Here is a 23,408-nt window from a genome sequence, read left to right on the forward strand (position 1 = left end):
AGGATGCTCTGTCAAAACTTGACAGATACCCTGTTCATGGTATTACAAGTCCAATAGGCTATAATTGATTTATACTGTTTGTGACAGCGTGTTCCATCTGCTAAACTCTAAATGCAGCCCATTGTCTCCTTTTTACATTAACAAAATATGACATTTTTGTGTTTTCTTTAAATTGCGATATGTCAGTTTTCTTCTTGCACTTTGTAAATGCTTAGCTGTGATGCAGATCACATACCCGAAGCAAACCTTTTTCCTCAAACAGTGCATGTTGATGCGGTCACTTTTTAAACTGCCTAAGTCATTGCCAAAATACATGTTCATGTTTGAAGTTAGGTCCCTGTTCAGTTTTGTTTTTGTGCATCCTCACCTTCCTGCTTTCATAGTGCAGTTTCATCATGGTGACTGTTTATGTAAATTGGGCTCTATGCAAATGTAATCGCTCAATGTATCGTAAATCAACTGAACGGTTTGGTCTTTTGCGATATTGAAGTTGTACAATCACACTATATTTAGATTTCAAGTTTCAAATGCTGAATTTTAATGCAGTCTGTAGGAACTGTCTACATCAAAAGTCAACATTTTAATTTTGCACTATTTGGTGTACAAATTAAATAAGTGGGAATGGCCTGACTCGTTAGTCACCTTGGTTCAACTAAAGTGCCAAAAATGCATTTGCGAGGTTATTCATAAGCCTGATTCTGAGTTATTGATGAGTCAAAGAATAGGACTTTGGAGAACGGGGCCCATACGTCATCATATCATAAGGTACATGTTTCCAGAACAGGCCAGTGCATAGTAAGAAGTAAAACTGTCTCTTGGATGACAACAGACTTAAAGTAGTAAGCAAACTCAAGGAATGCAGGTGTCCAAATCTTGGTTATGACCGAGTGTTTTGCTGCCTCCTTTGAGGATTGGGAAGCACCATGGTCTTTGGTACTGCTTGATTCAAGCTGACATTACAATAGTCTTTTCCATCCAAGTAGTGGCACCTTGTATTCAGCCGGAGACGTTTCTGCACAAACATCTCCTGATTCCACGATGTTGATGACATGGGGCAAGTAGACTGCACTGACAGCCACTAAAGTCATAAGGAAAAACATAAGTAAAAATTGTTATAGCTTGAACTAACAAAAGCTTATAACCTAGTAATAGAGTACCTAACTGTGGGTCCATGACATTTGCAGTGGTGAGTTTCATATTCTGCTTTTTTCATCAACTAAGTTTGTGTAGGGCAATGGTGATTCTGGTATCCCATCTTGCGTTTCAGATGTGCAATGTAAATGACTAGATTTTGTCATTATGGTGTCTCCCTTGAGTAGTAATCATTAGTTATGTTACAAGATGGCGACCAGGTTATGCATTTTGATATACTGTCAGAATCTGACAAATCTCAAATGCTAGATCCTCCTGGGACACTGTTTTTAAACTGCTCAGGTGCACATATCAGACATTTCTTAATTTTTTTGCCGCCGCCTAAGTACCTCATTTGCTCCACTTCTCCTTGTTTTCTCTTTGGTGTTTGGTTTTGTTGAAAAATTGTCCTTGTTCTTATTACTATCTATGGTGTTTGGATCATCAATTGTAAGTGATTGACTTCGTATTTTGACCTCATGCCCTTCCTCTTTGACTCTACATTGAGGCTTCGTGTTATAAGCTGTTTGTGAAAGTGGTATTAGCAAGTTAGCCTCTATTATCGTTCTGTCTCCTGAGTATGCGATGATCGTGACAATAAGACTTACTTCTGTTTCTTAGTGATAAGAGCTACACAGAACTGTGTTTGTTTTATACACGTTCTAGAGCAGCAAGGCTAGGAATAGATTTGTGCTACAGCGTATGCAAAAAGGTACATAATAGTGAACCGTGATGATAATTCCATCTAGCAAAATCATCAGCAGAGCAGAAACAGCTGTGTAAGACAAATATTGATTTGGTGATCTTTAAAATAAAAATAAAAAACAAGCCCCAACAAAGAAGACCAAGACGACTTGAAGGTAGCGACAAAAAGGCTATATTACTTCAAGGATCTAAATAGAGTATGTAGCAAGGCAGGTTGGTGAATTCCTTACTACCTGTCCAAAAGATAGCAGAGTGCCTTGTGACTGATAGTGGACATGCTCATTATAGTTACTTTGTGTAAAAGCATACACAACTATGTGACAGTACATGCTTGAACTTGGGCTTTATTTTTCTCGAGCTTTTTTATAAGGACATTAATAGAATATGAGCCATACACAACACAAAATGAGTAGAATATCATTTCAGTAAATGTGCATCGTAAAGAGCGTTTTCTGTAGCGTTAAATAACTACAATATGCTAGTCAAAGTTTTGCGCTAATAAAAAATATAAATTTCAGATATTTCTCAGTTTGCAAAGAGGTTGTTATGTAAAGAAGAAATGTAAAATTGTGATAGTAAGACTGTTATGCATTGGAATACTTTTTTGTCCATGTCAATAATCTATGAGAGAAACAGACCTCACCAGTTCAAAAATTTGATCCAAATATGTTTCATGTATTTCAAGTTTGTTCTTGTATTTGTTACTTTCCATATAGGCCAAGTTAGTTGTGTCAGATATCGAAGACTAGCTGATTACAACTACTAGAGATTATTCTTTTGCATAAAATAATTCCAAGTAGCCATAGTACATATAAAATATTTACATGATTTATATATGGGGTTTAATATAAGAATTGAATTAAAGCAGCACGTCTGAGCATATGTTTCCTGTGGTAGCTCAAAATCAGATGACTAGTTTTTGCTTCAAATATTTTTGCTTGAAGATTCTTTGTGGGTTCTAATATAATCTAATTATTTTTAGGGGTCTGACATTGTGGGATGTTTGTTGACAACACTACAGGTTTGATTTATTTCAAAGCGGTTTCAGAGATCATTCACCTTTATCAATAATAATCTGTCTGTTCATATATGTTCTCAATAGTGTGGCTATTTATATCTGCTTGAGAGTCCAGAGCACTTCACCTAATTGGTAAGGATGATAAAGGAAAAATATATGGGTTTCGCTGAAAAATGTCTGGGTATAAAATAAAGGGGTTAAAATCAGGAGTCAGTTCATTGTTCAGGCTGAGAAGGCAAGTAAGAAGCTGAAAAGCCTTGTTTTGGCATCTTCTCCATTTAGAGTATGTTTCACTCTCGCAAAAAGAATAGGCAGTAGTTAGTTCTTAAATATTGGTGCAGTGGCATAAAATGTGCAGTTTGTGTTTTTTACGTTGCAGTAGAGCAGAAGGATGAGGTGTCAATTGTTTGAGTAATTTAGACTGAAAAGTATGTCATTTTGGCAGGTTATGTTGAGGTTGTGGCATTGAGAACTTTGTAGGGTAGCCAGCCACGTGTAACTGTGCTCAAGAAAATAAGCTCAAAGCTTGAAGCATGACTAGGCGGGATAATGCTGGGGAACCAGTAGAGTTTCAACTTGATGCCTTCTCTATTCAGTCGTGCTGTGTACAGATGATCCCAAATTAGCTACTACCAGTGAGTCATGACTGGGAGCCCAGGCGTCTTCTAAAGCAAAGCTAGTTACAATTTAGCTGGCGAAAGACACTTCCATTTTAGAACCCGTCATATCTTGGTACCATCATAGAGGGAGGGGGGATGTGAGTCCTAGAAAAGTCACTTTCGAATCTGTTTGAATCGAATAGCCCAGAATATTCTTTATAATGCTGGGTACATTCTTTCAGAAATCTTCCCCATTTAGGAAACCACCACCAAATATGCATTCTATCCCTGCCCATTCTGCATCCTGTGGAACAGTTGCGATTTAAAGAGGGATACATACAATGTGGTTTGATAATCTACTTTGAGGGTGTTTGTAGAAAGAGATTTCTCCACATAGAAAAATGTTAATTATCTCCAGATAACAATTGGTCAAAAATATATTAATGCACATTTCCCTAACCTTGCTCCTGCCGACAATGAGCATACATAAATGTAGGGTAAGCAAGCCTATGCAGAAAAATCTATTATATTTACAGACTTGCATCTGAGAACTTTGAGAAATAAAAGCTATAAAAGGACACAAATTGAAGGCATAAGCCTACACCTCTTTTAGTTATCATTGCTCATAATCATGCCCTGGGTGACTACAGTCGTTCATCTAGATCACTGTTGATGTGGTTTACGATGGGCAGATTCTGATGTACTTGCATTTAACTCATTGATGGGACTTCATGTTGCAGGTCGTATAAAAATGAGTTTAGTGTTCCTATTTTCATAAACAGCACCAAATAAAGGCCAATGCTGCCCCCCCCCACCCCGCCCCTGAACACACACACACACACAAAACATTATTGCAGGATTAGCAGATCTGAAAATGGATCCATGTGTCCCCAATTTTTTTTAATAGATATTTTCTGGTCTCAAAAGAAAATTACAGTACAACTTCTTGATTGGTCTAAGACAGTGACCAGTGAACATTGTGGACCCAGGGGTTGCCACAGGGCCTGACCTGGGCGATAAAGAGCTTGGTCCGAAGTCACAGGGATTTTTCGGGACATGGCTTAACGTCAGGCCTTGGGCCAAGAGACAGCTACACACTGTCCATGGCTGTGCACAGGATCATCCAATTTCTTAATGTGATGTGTTCATTATATAGTTTCTTTATGTGATACGTTTTGTTGTTCAGGGTGGGAATTCTGCACTGACAAGGGATGGGTGGCAATGCATGGATCATTCTTATTTATTGATAAAAGCTCTGGGCAGTGTTCTGGCCCTTGGTTGTCTTGCTTTATGTACACATTTACAAATAGCTTTGGGACAGCTCAGTGCAAACTGTTGGAAAATGTCCCTTTTTATGCACAAGATCCCGAGCGTCTTCAAATACATTTTTGCTTTCTTGTGTCTTTTTCATGAAAGTAGCCAGCTCGGTTTCCTAGACAAAATAAGGTAAGGTCTTGGGCATGTTTATGCCAGTGAACATCCAAAATGCATTTTTCCTCAACCAGTATCAAGGTACGTTAAGGAGTTTGTGCATGGAGACTTCGGAAGAACAAACCCAAATTTGGGCTCCTTAATGAAGACAACTGCTGATATTCTCCAGCTTGACGTGGAGGTGAGTGGTTGAAAATACCAGCCTTTTGCTTGTAGTGATTGAAGGTAGTTCGCTCTGACTCTTAATGCTGCAGATGTATTTGTAATCCGTGCCCACATTGCTTAATACAGTAGGTGGCATCAATGCATTTTACAGTTATAATGTTAGCGATGATACTATTCTCCTTGAGGGAACCTTCACTATTAGTCATAAGCACTACATCGTCTTGCCCACGAGTGAGACCTCGGAGCTCGTTGTACGAGAAAATATAAAATGCGCTTTTCTTTGGGAGAGCTAGTTTTTTTTTTTTTAAACAAAGTATTTCTGACAGCTTATAAAAGACTATATTGGCAAATTTTTGTCTATTTTCTTTGAGTAGAAAAAAAATCACATTTTAAATGCAGAAAAATTGTCACTATAAAGGATAGAGCGACTCTTTCACAAACGTGAAAGAGAGGAAATGGGGACAATGTAGCATAGAAGGCAGAAGCCAGAGAGGCTGGGAAAACCTCAGCCACTTCTTTAAGGATCAGTATACTACCAGTATTCCATCATACCCTGTAGTTGGCATTTGCACTAGCTCTGTCTTTTCTAGCGCATTAAGCTTGACCATTTTTTGTTTTTTTTCCATCTTGTAAATCTTTCCAAACCTTTCAAAAACACCTTTACTTAACAATGTTTTTAGATACAAAGAGTTAATTTTTCCTGTTTTGTGATAGAAAAAATATTAGTTGTTCATGAAAGCCTTCCTTTTTTGTCAAATGTCCTACTTGTGGTAGAAAGAAAGCCTAAACAGACCCTCTAGCTGTCTGTATAGTTTTCCTTCACATCGTCCAAACTCCTACCAGGTTTGTCAAAAAAAGGTCCAGAAGGACTTTTAAGGGCAGGGAGACAATCAGGCCGCATAATCTGCTTGAGGACCAGCACAGGCTTGAAGAAGCAGCAACCGGAAGATTTAGAGGGACATGAGAGTGTGCTTCCTATACCACAACTCCTACCACATTTTCCAAGGACCCCTCGTGAAGGCGAACAAGAGGGAGATCTCAAAACCCCATTCACCATTGTAATTTTTGACATAGAAGGCAGGAATAATGGCAATATTATTAATGTCTAGGGCTGAATCGTTATTTAGCTAGACACCTATCTTGAAATCTGGGAAGCCAACATCAAAGGAGGTCAATTTAGAGGTAGTCATCACTTAGCAGGTCTTTCCATCTGTCTGCAGAATGGGTCCGCACCTGCAGTGCTACCTCAACCCATCTTGCCTCAACATTTGCTTCCCATCCTGTCACCCTTTCTGCCTCTGTCTGCATGTGCTGAGGTCCCTTTATCTCCTATCAGATGCTCTAGCTTGTCTCGGGTGTGATCCGGAACTCAAAGGAGACGTTGTGGGGGTTCTCACCTCTGGAGACACCACCAATTTAAGAGCCTGAAGAAAACACTCTTTTCATTGGCATTCAAGATTGTGCCGTTCAAGATCTACTCGTTGATAAAGAGCAAAACTTATTCTAGATCTGGCCACTCTAGATCTCATTATACATATTCTTCTCATTCTTCATAGTTTCTAACTTTGATTATCCTCCAGTAAGGGTTTTCCTTACAGATGACATCACAGCTTTTCAACACAATTTTTGTGAGGGATGCTAAAACACTAAGCATACTTAAAACATACCAGTCAAAGAGTGCAGGGACCTTTGAAACCTTTCAACTCTGTTCCTCTTCATGTCCTTTACTCCCTTTGGTTCCGGTTCCAGGTCTGTTAGAACTTTCTGTAGCGCTGTTCCTAAACACAGCTCCAGCACTGTTACAGAAACAGGATCCATTATTCCTATGGCCAGATTCTGTGATTGTTTCCCCTGTGAGGTCATAATGACCCCCGCCACCCCCTTCTCCATCCTGAATAGTACCTCATGAGAAGGAGAGTAAACAAATAGACGCACTAGGGAGAAATGCCAATGGAATGTCTACAACTGGTACGAACAGGGAGAGTGAGATTGCCTAACTCTGGCATTATTACAGCTGGAGACAGGGCTATTTTTAGAAATCCACAGATGACCTTGTTAGCGAAGCGCCACTGATTAGTCTTCCTAGCACTGCTCTTTAGTATATGGTAGTAGTGAGTGGTGGGACTCCAGTTTCTGTTGTTAAACGTAAGGAAGCTGCTAGGGAGGGCCCGCCAGTTTGTCAGTACCTGATTACTGCTTATTGAAAGCTGACGAAAGCATGATGCAGAGATCTCTCACTCCATTGTCCCAGTGTTTTGGATATTCCTGCTTGGAGCCAGCCCGATTGCTACCTGCTGTGAGAGGCGTCCCCTTGCACAAAGGCTGTGTCTGAGAAAATGTGAACAAAAGTGGGATCCAAACAACCACACTTTTTCCTAATTCCAAGCAGGACCAGGACTGCTGTTTGCATGACAGCCACTCTCCCTGTCAGCTGAGAGCGGGAAAGAGGGTGCCTGGAGTAGATGCTCATACTGTTCCTGATGTGAGGGACACCAAGGGAAAGCTGATTGTATCTTGAAGTTAGTGGGGGATAAGAGTTCAGAATTCAAAAGTCATTCACAGACAAAATAATGTATTGTCCAACCCAGTCATTATGATTATGCTGTGAAAGGGTTCCTGGTCTTTCTGAACAGTTTTTGCGTGAACTTGTAGATTGAGAACGGTTGAACTGAGTTGCACATCTAACTAGTAAGGTAAAAAGAAGTGATGTGTATCTCTGCCTAATTAATGCCTATGATCACATCATCTTGGGGAAAGTGGACATTAAACATCTTCTAGAACAAGGAGAGGGTACAGAGAATGAATGTAGCTCCTTATTGAAGGTGGTAACTGAGATTACAACTCTGTAATTGTGATTACTCTTGAATTGTGTAGGGTTTCATTTTGTTGTGAGATTCAAAGTATTTCTTTAAGAAAATCATAAGCACTGGGTTGGACAATGCATTTAGCTTCCACATCCAACCACACTGTCATGTTCTTACGTATGGGAGTCCAGGTGGAGGCCTTACCCAGCACATTTCAGGAACGTAAATTATTTTCTACACTTAGTTGAAGCTCAGCACCTGATGATACAGAAATGGGTAAATATAGCCTCATGGGGGCTTTGTATGTAAGGAAAAGTCAGTAGAGAACACCCTTGCCCTGTAGGGATTTTCATTCAATAGTCAAAATTCCACCACCACCAATAAGGACCAACATTCCTAAAGACAAGTACCAAGAGTACGGCAATAAGGAAGACCTACCAAAAATCTGCAGACATTTCTCCAGGTAGACCAATCCAACACTGTGAACACATTTCCTTTATAAATTGTTTACATGGGTCTGTTTTTTTTCTTATCACGTAGGTAATGTTTGTGAGAAGTTGGCCTGGCATATGCTGGTCACTAGTTATAGTGGCCACCTTGCACCAGTCCAATTCGACTCTTGGTAGATAGGTTTAAAGACAACCTTTTAAAGAAAGCTATCCTAGTGGTAGCTGTGGAGAGCAGCCTTCAGGCTAAGTCTCTGAGGAATGTAAAGCAGCTTGTTTTATCTTATAATCTCTTGAATTACCAAATGAAAAGACACCACACAGGTATATATATCAAATATATATGTATTTATTTCTAAATATACTCTACTAATCTCTTTATGAGATTAGAGCCAGGTAAACATTCAAAAGATCAACAGTTCTCAATAAATTAAGCACAAATATGGCTGTAGCCCTAGGGGCGTACCAGACCATATATGAAAATAGTGGTTTAACAAACTCGACTTGCAATATGAAGAGGCCTAGGGCCTTGGTAATCACTGGGGCTTCACTTCTGCAGTGTTAGCAGGTAAGTAATCAACCCACAGGAGACGCGTGCAGTGTCTAAACACACGCGCGGGTTTTCAATGCGTTTCAATGGCAAATGTCGCGGTTTGTATTTTACAGTTCTAGGGCACTTCGGAGTGGACAACAAGCAAACAACTTACAGGGTAAGTACTTCGAGAGCCAATGCACACTTGGGCACCGTGATGCAAGAGTTACCTCACCCAGGGAAGCCGGGTGCATACGTGTCCTTTGGTGTCGGGTCGCGATGCTGTTTTCAATGGAGATCGCTGAAGACTTGCTGCTTGTGTCGTCGAGAGAAGTGTCCGCTGGAATCCGAGGATGGATTGGAGTTGCAGAAGACCTAGAAATTGAGGGGACTGAGTTCAAAGTCACTTGCCAGTGACCGGTGGCCAGCAAGATGGATGACCACAGCTGTCGCGTCTCTTCAGGTCACTGATGTCGTTTTGTCTCTTCGCTCACGAGGACCAAGAGGGATCGATGAAGACCAGCAGCTGGATTCGGAGGGTCCCACGACGTCTGCAGCTGTTGACGGTGTCGGCACTCGGTTTGGAGCCAACAAGCCTTGGCAACTGCAATTCTCGTGTGGATGGAAGATTGTCGATGGAGCAGACCAGCAAGGTCTGATGGACTTACCCAGCGAGGGTAAGTGAGGGCAGGCCCAGAGCAACCAGGCGAGCCCTTGAAGGTGATGTGGAAGTCTTCTGGAGCCAACGGGCAAGCAACCGCGAAGACGCCTTTGCAGGAAAAGTTCACCAACAGCCCACGGTCACTCGGGACGAGGTAGGCCGCTGATCTTCGGTACTAGACCTGCTCGGGACTTGGACAACAAGTGGTCCAAAGCACAACTTCGATGGACGTAGTTTAGGGCTTGCACTCGAAATCAGTACACGGTTCCCTGGTATTGCTGTTCCTCGTCACTCGTGGGGTCCAGATGCCACAGCTTCGCTGGGGACTCAAAATGGCCATCGAGAGGTCAAGAAATCCGCTTCAGGGGACGCAGGGACTTCGGGCTCCGGCGGGAGCGGTAAAGTTTGCAACCGTAGTTCAGTAGTTTTGGTGCCTGCCAAGCAGGGGAGTCACTCCTTGACTCCAAGGGAGATCCTTCGGTCTTCTAGAGATAGTAGAAAGTTGAAGGGCCAGGATTCTTCTTCGTAGAGCGTCGTCCAGGTGTAATCTAAATTGCATTGGCAATGTGTGTTATCTTATAGTGAAAAGATGGGAGGGACTAGTTCTATGACCACTCCTCTAGGAGGGTCAGGGTAGTGGGTGGTTACACCCACTTCCCTTTGTCCAGTTTCGCGTCAGAGCAGGGGCAGGTAGCCCCTGAACCGGTTTGAGCTGGCATATGCACAGAGGAGCCTACTGCTCCCCCAGGACTTCAAAGCACTCTAAGAGTGCACCCACCCAGCTCCAATACACTAAATCCTGTCTGGGAGGTGGTGACACCTCCCTGTGACAGGAAACCCTTTGTTGGGCTCCCTCCACTGCGAGTTTCGGTCAGCAGCAGGAGGGCAGCCCGGTGTCTGTGCTGGTGGCATCCATTTTGTGATGCCAGGGCTCTAGAAGATTTCTACCGTGTAGTACAGTGGGTACATGTCGTCCCCTCTAGAAGGGTGGGATCCTACTCCCACACTAGTTACTGGTGTGGGGGTAAGATTCCAAGTTGTTTGACACCAAACACAACATGTTTTGATGCAGTCATTCCAAAGTTAGCATTTACCGCGAGGTTGTAATGCACTTAAGAGTATATGGTTTAACCGCATCCACAAACAGCAGCAGAGAATAGACTCTGCCAGCTGCAGAGGGGTCCTGCTCAGGCAGAAGCACCCACTCACATAGTAAACCATGCACCCTGCCCTTGGGATTGATAGGGCCTGCCATAGGGGTGACTGATAGGTTTATATGTGTGTGTATGGTGAGATATAGGAACCTATACCTCAGTGAGGAGTGCTAACACTACCTCACACAGGCTGCAGTAGCAGGCCTGTGGTGTCAGATTGTGAATGCTTCCCAGGGGTGGCATAATACATGCTGCAGCCCCTGGCAGGCCTGTGAAGTACCAATGCCCTAGGTACCTAAGGTACCATGTACTAGGGGCTCATAAGGTACCACAGTATCCAATCACTAGTGCATCTAATATGCACACCAATCATTTAAGGGAGCAAGCAGATAGGCTGGGGTCCTGGATAGCAGGATCCCAGCCAGACTAGTCAAAAACCATTCAAACACCAGGAAAAAAGTGGGGGCAACCATATAGGCAGATTCCACCTTCCTACAATGTTTCCCTTATTTATCTTTTTAACTTGTTGGGGCTGGAGAATAACTATTTTGTGTCCACATTTCCTTTGTCTCTTCCTTAGGGTTTCAGTGATGTTCCACCTTTCCTCTTCCTTGTTCAACGTAGTCTTCCCCTTCTACTTCATTTACCTTCTTTTTATGTTTTTTTTTTAAAAATCTTCCAGTTCAAGCATAAGTCTTTAATTTCCTTCTTCGCTAACCCATTGCCCCAAATTCTCTCTCTACCTTGTAAAGCCCTATCACCATCAACCTTCTCTTCTCTTCTCATTTCATACCACATTTTCTGTATTTTTACTGCTACTTTATCTTCTTGCTTATTGTTGTGCAGTAATGAAATGCCCTGTCCTTTGGCCAGTCAATCCCTCAATATTCCTTAATTGTTTTCCTCATGTTTTCCTGATGTGTACCTGTTGTACTGGACCACTCTTTAAATGGTCGTACAAATGTAAGCATGCATGGGATGTTAGCAATTATATCTACCCCACACAATAACGTATCTCTGAAGGGCTGTACCAGCCGAGACTCTACCATGTTCATAATCCCTTAAATATTTGATTGATCGAAGCCTGAGTGTGGACAGACACTCCTGTGCACCCATTAGAGGACATGGGTCGAAGTCCAGGAATGTGCCCATGGTTGCTCCAGAAAGGAGTTTGTGAGCTCTAGTTAGTATCTCCTGTAAATACACCCACAACCGCCCAACATATCTGAGTGTTGTTATGTTCCTGTTGTCTTTCAATTAGTACTTCACAGGAGAGTAGATCTGCAAGTTTATTCCTCTCTCAAGCCTCTCCGGAAGCGTAGCACACTACCGCCATTGCTGACATCAACCGTCTTCTGTCATGACATTTTAAGCACAGAATGTTAGAACAGAATACGCATAATAGAACACACAGATGTATACAATTCCAACACTCATGAACATAACACACCTTCCCCCTTTAATAATTAAAATATTGTACAACGGTAAACAAAAGAATAAAATTTAAATTGAAAAAAGTAAGCTATCAAACGAGATAATAAATTCAATACAATTAACATACGGAATCGCATTCAAAAACATATAAATCAGAAATTTCTAAATATAACTAAACTATAATAGAGCTAAATTACACACTAAAATATGCTAGAAGGAAAACACATAGTTACTGTGAAAGGCATAATAAAACCTGACTACTCACAAACAAGATCTTCAAAGAGTTTAGGTTTGATTATTCTCCTTCATGTTCACGTCTAAAAAATTTAATTTTCTAGCAATTGTTGCCTTTAGTTATTGCTAACAACTCACTGATGCGCAGTAGGAGAAATTGGTCTACAAAAATGTTTTTGTTAAGATGTCTCAAATCAACACACAACTAAACCAACCATTGACCTTACAGGCCACCACAAGAGGAGAAACCCAAACTGATGACTCTGCCTGTTCAGTCACCCCAGCAGTCTTCAGTTTATTCAATTTCCTAATCACCTCATCTTTAATATTGAGTAGAATGTTCTTAACTTTGTGAATACATGGTTGTGCGTTATCTTTAAGAATTATTTTGTGTATGGTACCCTTTAGTTCTCCAATTTCTTCCACAAATCATGTAGGAAATTACTTGATGAGTCTCTCTTTAACTTGAAAATCATTATTGACCATTAAAACAATGTCAGAATATCCAACTCTCCTTGATTCCACCACACTTGATGGCCCCTTTTCGGCAACATAAAGTTTACACTCCGCTGATATGTCTTTAAACTCAAATTTCATTTTTCGAAATCTCAATAACTCGATGGGTTCACACTTAAAACTTTGAGGCCTAATATCTGGTTGTTGTAACTCATCCCCCAAAGTGGTGAAAACAGATGCAAACCATACCTTTTTGTTAATAATAGTATGTGGTGAACCAGAGTCTCCAACTAACTTTATATTAACACTCCCTCCTACAATGTCGCAAATAGGTTTTTCCTGGGTTGACCACTCACTTCCGCCGCATTGTTTGGAAATACTTAAAACCTATGTATCTTTCTTCTCAGATCCTGAGTGGTTATCATCTTGATAGAATTCATCTACCAAGCATTTGACTGACTACAAGTTGTGACAGCCTCTAGCAACATAACCTTTCACACCACATTTTGAACACTTTTGGAGCAGGGTTGGGCACTTCTTATCATGAGCTGAATGATTTGATTTACCATTGTGATAACATCTCCCTTTCAGGTCGTACATCTTCCCTCTATTACTGTATTGTGTTGCTTTAAATTCTTTCTTTTTGGTATCTTCATGACTAGCCTTAATTATTTCTTGTTTCTTTGAAACTACGTGTACTACAATTCCTACACCTTCCTCTTGAGTGTCAGTCAACTTTGCTTTCCCATCACCTAGAAGTAAGCTCAGCTTTACTGACTATGGACATTACTTTCTTTTAACATTGAGTCCCCATGAATCCATAGCCTGTCTTGTATGCTAGTATTGTTGCACTGCATACTAATCTGATTTCTAATCCGTTCATCATGTAAGTTACCAAACCTGCATGTTATAGCACATTTCTTTGAAGCAGCCACATAATCTGTTTTTCCTTACTGTAAGGAAATGCCTCCTTTTGTATGGTCACCCCCAGGTTTTTGGACTGATGCTGCTGATTTTTGGACTATGAGAGTGCACTGAGGCCTGATTACCAGACCTCTTTGCCAGTGCCCTGACCCTAAAATAGGTATGTCTTATAGGCTCATACCAGATTGGCATAAGCTTATTAAAATATAAGCCCTTAGTATATGGTGCCCAGGGCATTACGTTAGAGGGCCACTCCAGGGATTGCAGCACTGGCCGTGTCACCCTGGATGTAACCCAGGTAAAAAATATCTCCCAGTCCGCCATTGCAGACTGGAAGAGCAGATTTAAAGTTCTAGCCCAACTTTGCTATTTTGCAATGGCAAAGCCTCCGTCTGCAATTGTGTAAATCACCACTAAGGCAAGACTACCAAGTCCAAGACAGGGTGTAGCATATTTCAGGGCGGAGCATATAGTTTACATGTTCTGGCAGTAAAAACGTGAAACTGTCATTTTTACTGAGGAAAGACTTGGTCGCCCGATTTGCACGTACAGTGTTACACTCTGACACCTCAGCTGTCCTAACTCTGGAATGGTGAGACCAAAGTTGATACTCCAAGATATCAAACAATTCATTACATTAAGCTGAAATTAATGTAACATGTACCGTGTGCAACTCTTGCCACTTGCACCTGAGACAGCTTTCTGCCTTCCCGGGTAGACGTGCCAACAACTCCCAGGAAAGGAGGCAATAGAAGCCTGCGCGGGAGGGAGGTGTTACCTTTCTCTGGCAGGAAGCCATGCGGGTGATGGCAAGCTTCAAAGATGAAGCCGCCTTTAAAGAGCAAATGGGGAACACATGGGAGAGGGGTTACCATATTGTTGAGGTAGACAGGCTGGCACTCGAGAAGGAGCGGGGAAACCAGTTGTCAAACCGGTTTTCCATGGGTGTGTAGCATCCTTGGTAGCCATACCGCTTAGTTGGGCTAGGGAGCTGTCGATGCCGAGAGAGGGGCACTGCCATATTGGAAATGGGCAGAATGGTGCCTCCTGGGATAGCCAGATGCCACACTTCCCAGGAAGTGGTCATCAGGAGGGAGGAAACCTATTAGCCCATCGGCTACTTATTGTGTCAACCATGTGGGTATTTTCTGGGTATAAATAGGGCACCTCTTGCATCCAGAACTCTGATCTCACCTGGATTGGAAGAATGACTTCCCTGCTACACCGTGGAACCGGCATAGAGAGGCTGCACCAGCATGGACAGCATCTTCTGAACCTGGTGGCTAGCAAAGGAGAGGGACTGTGCCTGCTGTGCCCTACAAATGAAGAATACTTCTCCTGAGCCCAGCGGAAGCAAGAGACTCCAAAGGGTAGTTTGCTGACCTCCTGTTCAAAACACAGGACCACAATAGCTGAAGAAGCCTGCTGGGGCAAGTTGGTAGACCAAATCTTCAGAGCTGCTTCTCATCGCCGTGCAGCACCAGAAATTAGGACCTGAGTTTGCTGAACCAAGGAGATTCGTTGAAGTGCAGCTTGGTCACCCAGAAGGTGAGTTATCATCCAAAGAAGGATTCCACTGTGACCTCGATGCCGGGCGACTGATAGCCCAGTGGCGATTGCACTTCTGCCAGGACCGAGAGGACTTTGAGAGATATTGACTCCTGTGGCCAGGACCTTCTCACCAAGATCATGGACCGAGAAGTAGCTGCCGGAAGACCCTGTCAACCACATCGCATCTACTGCGTCCTTGAGCATCTTCTGCATCCTGTATCCCTTGCATCAGGACCACTCCAAAGGAATAAAAGTGCCTCGAACTCCCGTTTCGAGGTAACTCCCGCTTCGATGTAACTATTTCTGTGGACTTTGCTGTTCCCCCTGACTGGGTCACTGCCGTTGTTGGTCACCTAAAGTAACTTTAAGTAACTCATTGACACTTGCCCAATGTTTGTTCGTGGTTAAGTGAAAAAGTGCATATTTACTATACCTTGTAAATTCTATTTCTCTGGAACCCTCATTTGGATCTTTTTTGTTGTGGTATCTAAAAATACGGTCTATTTATATAAATTGGTGTCGGATTTCTTGAGTGTCGTGCATTTCTTCAATTGTTTTGGTGCTGTTTAAATACTTTGTACCCATTCCTTTTTGTAAGCCTTGCTGCTCAAAGCCACAGTTACAGAGGATTGAGCTAGTGTTTGACAAACAAAACCTACTGGCCCTAAAGGGCTAATAAATGTATTACATGGTGAGGTCGCATAACCACCTCATATAATCACCCCATTTCCTCACACTTACTACTTTGTTTCCTGAGGAAACAATTTTAGCGATCAATATCAATACATACAGTTGCTGAGAAATACTTAACCCCTCTGGACCTATTTAGTGTATCAATACTTTCTTCTTCCTTTCTGGTGAGAACCCTTTGCTTTCAAATGTGGAGAGATAATTAATGAAATACTTTTTACTTTCTTCCTATTTCATGAAAGGCTCCACCTTAGTAACCATAACAGGTTGGGGAGCAGGCACATTAAATGGTAACATTAGAATAATACTAATATTAGAGAAAGGCAATGATAAAATGTCACAGAAAAAACATTGTGAAAGTCTTGCTATGATGATGGTGTAGGCAAGTTTTAGCTTCCTTTTCTTATATTATATTAGGTTAGTGTTTCAACTTTCCCCGTAGCACCACGAATTAGACTGCACTTCCTGTATCATAAAGTTTCCTTCCTTAATTTTTCAGGACGCACAGAAATGCATTTCCGATTAGCTGTGAGCCACCATCAAAATATCACAAGTTTAACTGGATTTGACTTCTGGCCAAGTGCTGACAGCATGATGTTGCTTGAAAGAAAACGCCCCATGCCATATTCATATGACCGTGATAGCAGGACTCCAAAAGAGAGCAATCCCACTTAAAAATGGCCACCATCTATGACGTCTTACGTATGCAACAGTTAATCCTCCAAATGTTCCACTCTTTGAGCCTAATGTCTTACATAGACCAAAGCGAAATAGCCGCTGAATAGCATGCAGTAGCCAATCAGATGAGTATTTTTGCTCCTCGTGTAGCGAGTCAGTCAATCCTAGTGGGGATGCTTATAATGTGTCACAAACCTTCCATGCTTGAAGATCTCACAGGACACTTGCTAACAAACCACAGAGAGCAAGCAACAGTACGATGGACAAAGTGATAAGATGACACAAAACAAATGCATCAGTTACCGTTATTTACACACAATTGGCAGCAATGAAAGACCAGTTTTAGGTACTGGTGACCAGCGAACGACGCTGTGACCGTTTTACGGTTTCTCTCAAGCTCCTCCAGAGGTGTGCCACATTACCACTCGTGCCATCGTCAACCTTGTTCTGTCATGGCATTCTAAACACAGAATTTCATAACAGAATACACATAATAGAACATACAGGTGCATAGAAGTCCAACACTCATGATCATAACAAGTGCTCCCAGAGTTTCTGACCTGCAGTTCAAGAGTGGGAGGGCTGAGTGAACACCGGCAGGGAGGTTCTGTTATTGGGTCTCCCTGAATGACCCCGACAGTGAGATGCTTATGCTACTGCTTGTTGTGGAGAGTTCTGTGGCTCAGCAGGATGGCTATGTCTCAACTGACTGTGAAGCATGGACTGAAAACTGTTCTGTCCGAATCCTAATATTCTGCTCAATGCATTGTTTTTTTTTAAATAGATATCTGCATTTAAATGGGAGAGATAAATACTTATGATGTTTTTGCTGTTGCCAGCAGAACGAGATAGAGATACACTAGACAGAGATGGAGTATCAAACCTTACCTCTAACTCCCTCATCCCAGTCATTACATTTGAGATGATCCCACCTGTCAGACAGAACAAAGGCGTAGGAGAATGCTGTAATATAACCCCACCCACCTCTCTGGGTGCTATAATTAGGGCAGCATTCTCAGAAACCTCCTTTTCCTTTTTCCTGTCTCCAGGGATGAACACGCGGAACTTGTGGAGGAGACTACCTGAAAGGGTTTTCTCGCTTTCTGGGCTTGCGGGAAACCTTTTCTTCTTATGGCAGTTTTTTAACTTGACGCGCAGGACAGTGGTTTCAGTTCAAGTTGTTCAAAAGCAGCTTTTTCTGTGTCTGATGACACTGGGTGAAGCGGAGCTGAATCAGTGCAGGCGCAGCGGTTGAGGAACCTGCGCATATGCGACCTTTCGATTCGCAGAAGCGTGCACAGTTCATTTTCCCTGAGGCCATATTATTAAGGGAAAAATGCCCTAGGTAGGAGGTGTCTTGACTTTCAATACATTGTGTTGGTGGAGATCCTTTGGATTATTTATTTGTTGTTCTGTACTACATTGTTTTGAAATGGGGAAGCAATCTGTTAAAAGGAGACATGTTTCTCCCTCTTCTGCCAGGTCTCCTAAATCTCCACCCTCCGGTTCCTCCTTTCCTTTTCCCAAGGAGGGACAGAAGCGAGATCGAGGAAGAAAGACTTAGAAGGATTATTTTGGACACCTTAAAGGAGTATCATAAGGTGGAAACCAAAACAGCTAATAAAGGTCCCTCAAAGGGCTTGTCAGCCTTGGATATTTCTTCAGATTCTGAGAAACCTTTTCCTGCAACTGCTTTGAAGGAAAAAAATATATTTAAAAGAGACTGTGCCAGGCGGTTTGGCCCATGTAAGGGAAAATATGGGCTTTGATCCAATAGAGAGACCTTCCATATCACAGGATTCTGTTTTCTGACATTGTCAGTAACCTGTCAATTCTGGTCTTCCTAGTCATCAGTTTGTGCTAGATGTGGTTAAGCAAGAGTGGAAGGATCCAGAAAAACCGCACTTGTATACCTTTCGAAAAGATGGAATCTCTCTTAACAGATAATATTCATATCGACTCTGTGGTAGCTAGTCTGATGGGCAGGTCCCCGATGGCAGAAAATAATATCTTGAATGATCCTGCAGATAAAAAGGTAAATTCCTTCTCTGGTACTCATGAGAGCTGGCATTTGTGGTGCTTATACTTCTCAATCCTTGATCTCCGATTTTAAAACTTTATTTAAAGTCATGCAAGAAGAAAAGGAATGCTTTGACTGATTAGACTCAATAGAGCGGCAAGAATAGAGTCAGAACTCTCCTTTGATATTGTAAGATCCACTACTCTTGCTGGAGGCACATCTATAGCTGCTAGACGCAATCTTTTTTTTAAAAACTGTAGCATTGACTCAGTTTAGAGGTCGGTGGCTTAACGGTTGCCTTTCCATGGCTGTAGGTTGTTTAGTTCCAATTTAGAAGAGAAGCTCAACTGTCTTTTCAAAGAAAGAAAGCAGTTTTCATTCAGAAGGGAGCCTTCCAAATCTTTGAAGCCTTCTAATTGGAAATTCTTTAGGCAGCCACCAAGGAAACCGTATTATGAGCAGTCTTCAAGTGGTTAGGGCAAGCAGTCATGTCGTTCTTTTCAAAGACAGAAACAAGATGCAGGCTCCTAGGGCCAGGCTTCCTGACTATGCCAAGGAAGATGAAATTGACCAGCAACCAGGGGTTGGAGGACGGATAAAGGGAATTTTCTCCGCCTGGCAGAAGATAACATCTGACAGATGGGTTCTGAATGTGGTTAAGAAGGGTTATCAGATCAAGTTTCTATCTCCTCCAGAGGACTTGAAGACCGTTCTTACACTGTTTTTCAGAAACCCCCTCAAGAAGAAGACTCTACTTGAGGTGATTGCAGCACTTGTTTGCAAGAAAACAATTTGCCCAGTTCCACTCTTGGAGAGGTGTTTGGGCAATTAGACCATTGTGTTTCTGGTCAAGAAAGCCTCAGGAGGGTTTCACTTGGTGATAGATCTGAAATACCTGAATATCTTCATTCAAGAGATCAATTTCAATAGAATTCTTGCAGAAGATTATTCCTTTGATCCCATCTGGTCATTTCATTATCAAGTTAGATCTGATGAATGCTTACCTGTGTATTCGAATAGCCAAGGATCACTGGAGATTTCCGAAGTATGCGGTAGGCAAAAAATACCGGCAGTTTATGTTCCTTCCATTTGGCCTATAATCTGCTTCAAGAGTTTTCACAAAAATGATGGCATCAGTGGTGCTCATGTACATCTTCAAGGTATTCTGATTTTCCCTTATGTAGACAATTGGATGCTGCATGCTCCCTCCAAACAAGCCACTCTTCCATTTCTAGAGCAGACAAATGCAGGTTCTCCATGAACCAAAACACAAGCAACCCAGGACTGCTTTTGCCCTAGTTATGGGCTCATCAGTCACGTACATCGTGGTTCCAGTGACAGTCAGCACGGGACCTCCATCTGGGCACTAGGGTGAAACCAGACCAGGCTTGACAGCGCGGGCTGGACTGTTCGCATGAATAGCAGGGTTAAGACTGATTTGCATATGGCTGGGTTCAAATTGAGGTGGCATGGTGAGCAAAAGAATGATGGGTTGGAGTTCTACCCCCTACTATTGCCAGTGGTCAGACTTAATGCAAGCAGCCTCCCATCACTTTTTGTGTGTTTCATGTACCGCCCTAAGTGGCATTGGTATGCCAAGATATGGGTCCCGTGTTCACTGTGTCACTGGAACCAAACTGTACCTGGCTGATGAGCCCATAGCTAGGGCAAAACTGGTCCTGGGTTGCTTGTGTTTTGGTTCATGGAGGATCTGGCTTGGCAGTTCAGACTGGACTGTTCCCATGAGTAGCAGGGTCACGACTGATTTACATATGGCAGGGTCTAAACTGAGGTGGCATGGTGAGCAAAAGAACGATGGGTTGGAGTGCCAGCACGAGCTATTGCCAGTGGTCAGACTTAATGCAAGCAGCCTTCCATCACCTGTTGTGTGTTTCATAGGAAAAACATGGTCATGCTTTAGGTGATACTTTTATCCCCTTATGAATACACACACTTCATTGCCGAATCGGGCAGCAAAAGATACAGGCTTCTCTTATGCTGTCAATATATGGGCCTTCTTAATAGTTTAGGGCTGACGTCTAGGCCACCAGTAATATTGGTGAACTTATGGTCCTAACAGACAAACCTGAATTTTTGAATGGTTTATGTTTTTCCCCAATGTTGAACGTCTTGCTTTAGTATTCCTTAGCCTCTTAACTGCCTAATAAGAATCTCAGAAAATAAACACATACACACAAATATATAGATATCTGGGATAGATATCTTATACATTGGTATAGTTTTTAGGTTATTGTAATAGTTATTATTTATTTCATGATTTACAATCCTTCTTGTAAATTGGTCATCACACCCTATCCCTAAAACATTTGGTGACTTATGATTCACTATTTATTTAGTCCTTACTAAAAAATATAAAAAATAAAAATAAAAAGGCATCAACAGTGACCATAGTGCTTCATCATCTTTTACACACCATGACACAAGGACCTTCATCATAAAAGCATTTTCCTTACCCTCAACTCAAGTTAAGGGACACAGGGAAGTGTAGGGTAGGATAGTGGTCCTAAAATGATGCTGCATTAGATTGTGAAGTAAAACAAGCAGAGCTCCAGATGGAGAGATCAGGATAAATTAAACCAGGCTGTGTTATGTGAAGATATGGTTAATGGTTTTTGATTCTGAAAAGTTGTAGACCAAACATTTTTTACGCTTACTTGGAGAACATGTAGACCTGTTTGGGTGACTATGACTACGTGTTCCCATACGGGTGAAATGAGGAAGGTGAATTTCTCTGCTGAAGGTTCATTGTCATTTAGCTACACCAAACCCCGATTACAGAAATGACAGAAAAGAATTCTTTGAACTAACAGATTTAGCAGTTGACACACTTGCGTACACGCACCACTGTTATCACCACACTAAAGATCATTAACGTTTTCAATTATTCTTGTCTAGCAAATGACTGCCTACAATGATCTATACAATTGTTGTAGCAAAACTTAAGTACTGTAACATGCTGCTGGTAGAACAATTGAAGAAAGTGTTGACGTGACTGCAAAGAATGAAGAACGCAGAACCATCAGTTAAAACACAAAAGAAAGGGTGCACATCAAACCAGTAGTTGTCACCTTAACCTTTGCCTGCTCCTTCCTCTTGATTGACAAACCACCTCCGGGCAATGGTAAATGTAAGGATGCCTTACTGGATGCAGTGACAAAAACATTGCTAAATCACCCAGACCTGTACATCATAGAGAGCCTTGAACGGTTGAGTCTTGTGAGAAGGGTTTTTCCAGACACTTTGATTACTACGCTTAGGAGTTCCAGGCGTTCAATAATTACATTCATCACATCAAACCTTGAGGCCCACAACCTCCAGCAAATTGTATGTGGACTGACTCTTTCTGCCAGACATATGCTAGATGTAATTTTCTCTTCTCCTGGGCACACCTTACTAATCCAGCAACTCCCCAGTCATCTAAAGAGACATTTCCTTCAAGATCATCCTTCTTACACTTATAGTCAGTGGAAGCAATTGAACCTCCCAGCACTGAAGTCTCTCTTTGCTGAAACACCAAGCAACAAGTGACCACAGGATGTACCCGCATTCCACAACCACTTTACACCTACAGACCTAGACAACCAGATATCATTAAAGTCATTGAACAAATCTAACCTCAAGAAAATAATCTCATAGTACAACGATAAGATCAAGATAATTCCATTAGAGCACTTACCGTACAATGCAGAGGCAGGAAATCATGGGATGAGAAAGACAAAATTGTACTACATCGATTTAACGGTGCCAACAAACCAGCAGTCACTATGAAAAGGAAACACTACTCTACACACATAATGTGTGCCCATCAAAGGAGCTGCATAAGATCCTAGCAAAATTCTGCAACCAAGAATACCACTACTTATAGTCTCCCTGCTCTCATGCCTTCTGTGTCAAAATCTCAGATGAGCTCATCTCAAAAATTAAAAACTTAAGAGGACTACCTCAAGAAAAAAGGTAACCAGACCACCCAAGAAGCAGACACAATCAATCAACTAACTTGTAGCATTTACAGTGTGTTCTCTGAAGATTTCCTTAACTTTGTCAAGATAAGTAAGTTATAGGGAACACCATCAGACACCGAACACCCCAAATATTGTTCTAAAATAGTCTTCTGACAACATGTATTAGTGAACGCAGCAGCTAGAGGGGTTTTGAACATTTCTAAATGGCAGCCAATTCGAAATGGTTTGAAAAGCCCACATTGGCTTCCCATTAATCAAAAAATCAAGTTCAAAACTTTGACAATAGAGCTCAAGGCCACCCAAATGAAAGGCCTGTTGTATATCCATGACAAAATAGAAGGATACTAGCCTCGTACAGCTCTGTGCTCTGCCCATCTCAACTAGCTTTGCATCCCCAAGATCTTCAATGCTAGAGCGGGTGGCCACTCGTTTTCTGGCCCCGAAACTCTGGAACCTTCTCCCACAGCACATCAGATATGCAACTTCTGAAGATTCTTTTAAGTCCCTTCTAAAAACCCACCCTTTTAAAGTGACTTAGTTCGGCCTTTCCTCTCTCCACTCTCCTTCTATACGTCTTACTATTACCTAGCGCCGGGGTGCTCCTTTTGGAGCTGCTGATCACACTTTATAAATTCTATTCATTCAAGTAGCTACGTGCGAGCTAAATAAATAGACCTCCTACATCAGACCACTTCTCATGAAAAAGAATCTAAACCCATCTAACCCCACAATCTACCAAATTTCCAAGTTCCTTTTCCTGTGTAAATTAATTGACAGTGTCCTCTTTAACCA

General features: G+C 41.9%; 1 protein-coding gene across 1 annotated transcript in view; it reads left to right on the forward strand.

The window, feature by feature from the left end:
• Window positions 1-23,408, forward strand: part of PUS10 (pseudouridine synthase 10) — a 339,122-nt gene that overhangs the window by 287,491 nt on the left and 28,223 nt on the right. The window contains exon 17 of the mRNA XM_085612358.1: window positions 4,966-5,065. Coding sequence (XP_085468484.1) covers window positions 4,966-5,065 — 100 coding nt within the window. The remainder of the gene's footprint in view (window positions 1-4,965; window positions 5,066-23,408) is intronic.

Source organism: Triturus cristatus, chromosome 6, assembly GCF_964204655.1.
Source record: "Triturus cristatus chromosome 6, aTriCri1.1, whole genome shotgun sequence".
NCBI lineage: Eukaryota > Metazoa > Chordata > Amphibia > Caudata > Salamandridae > Triturus > Triturus cristatus.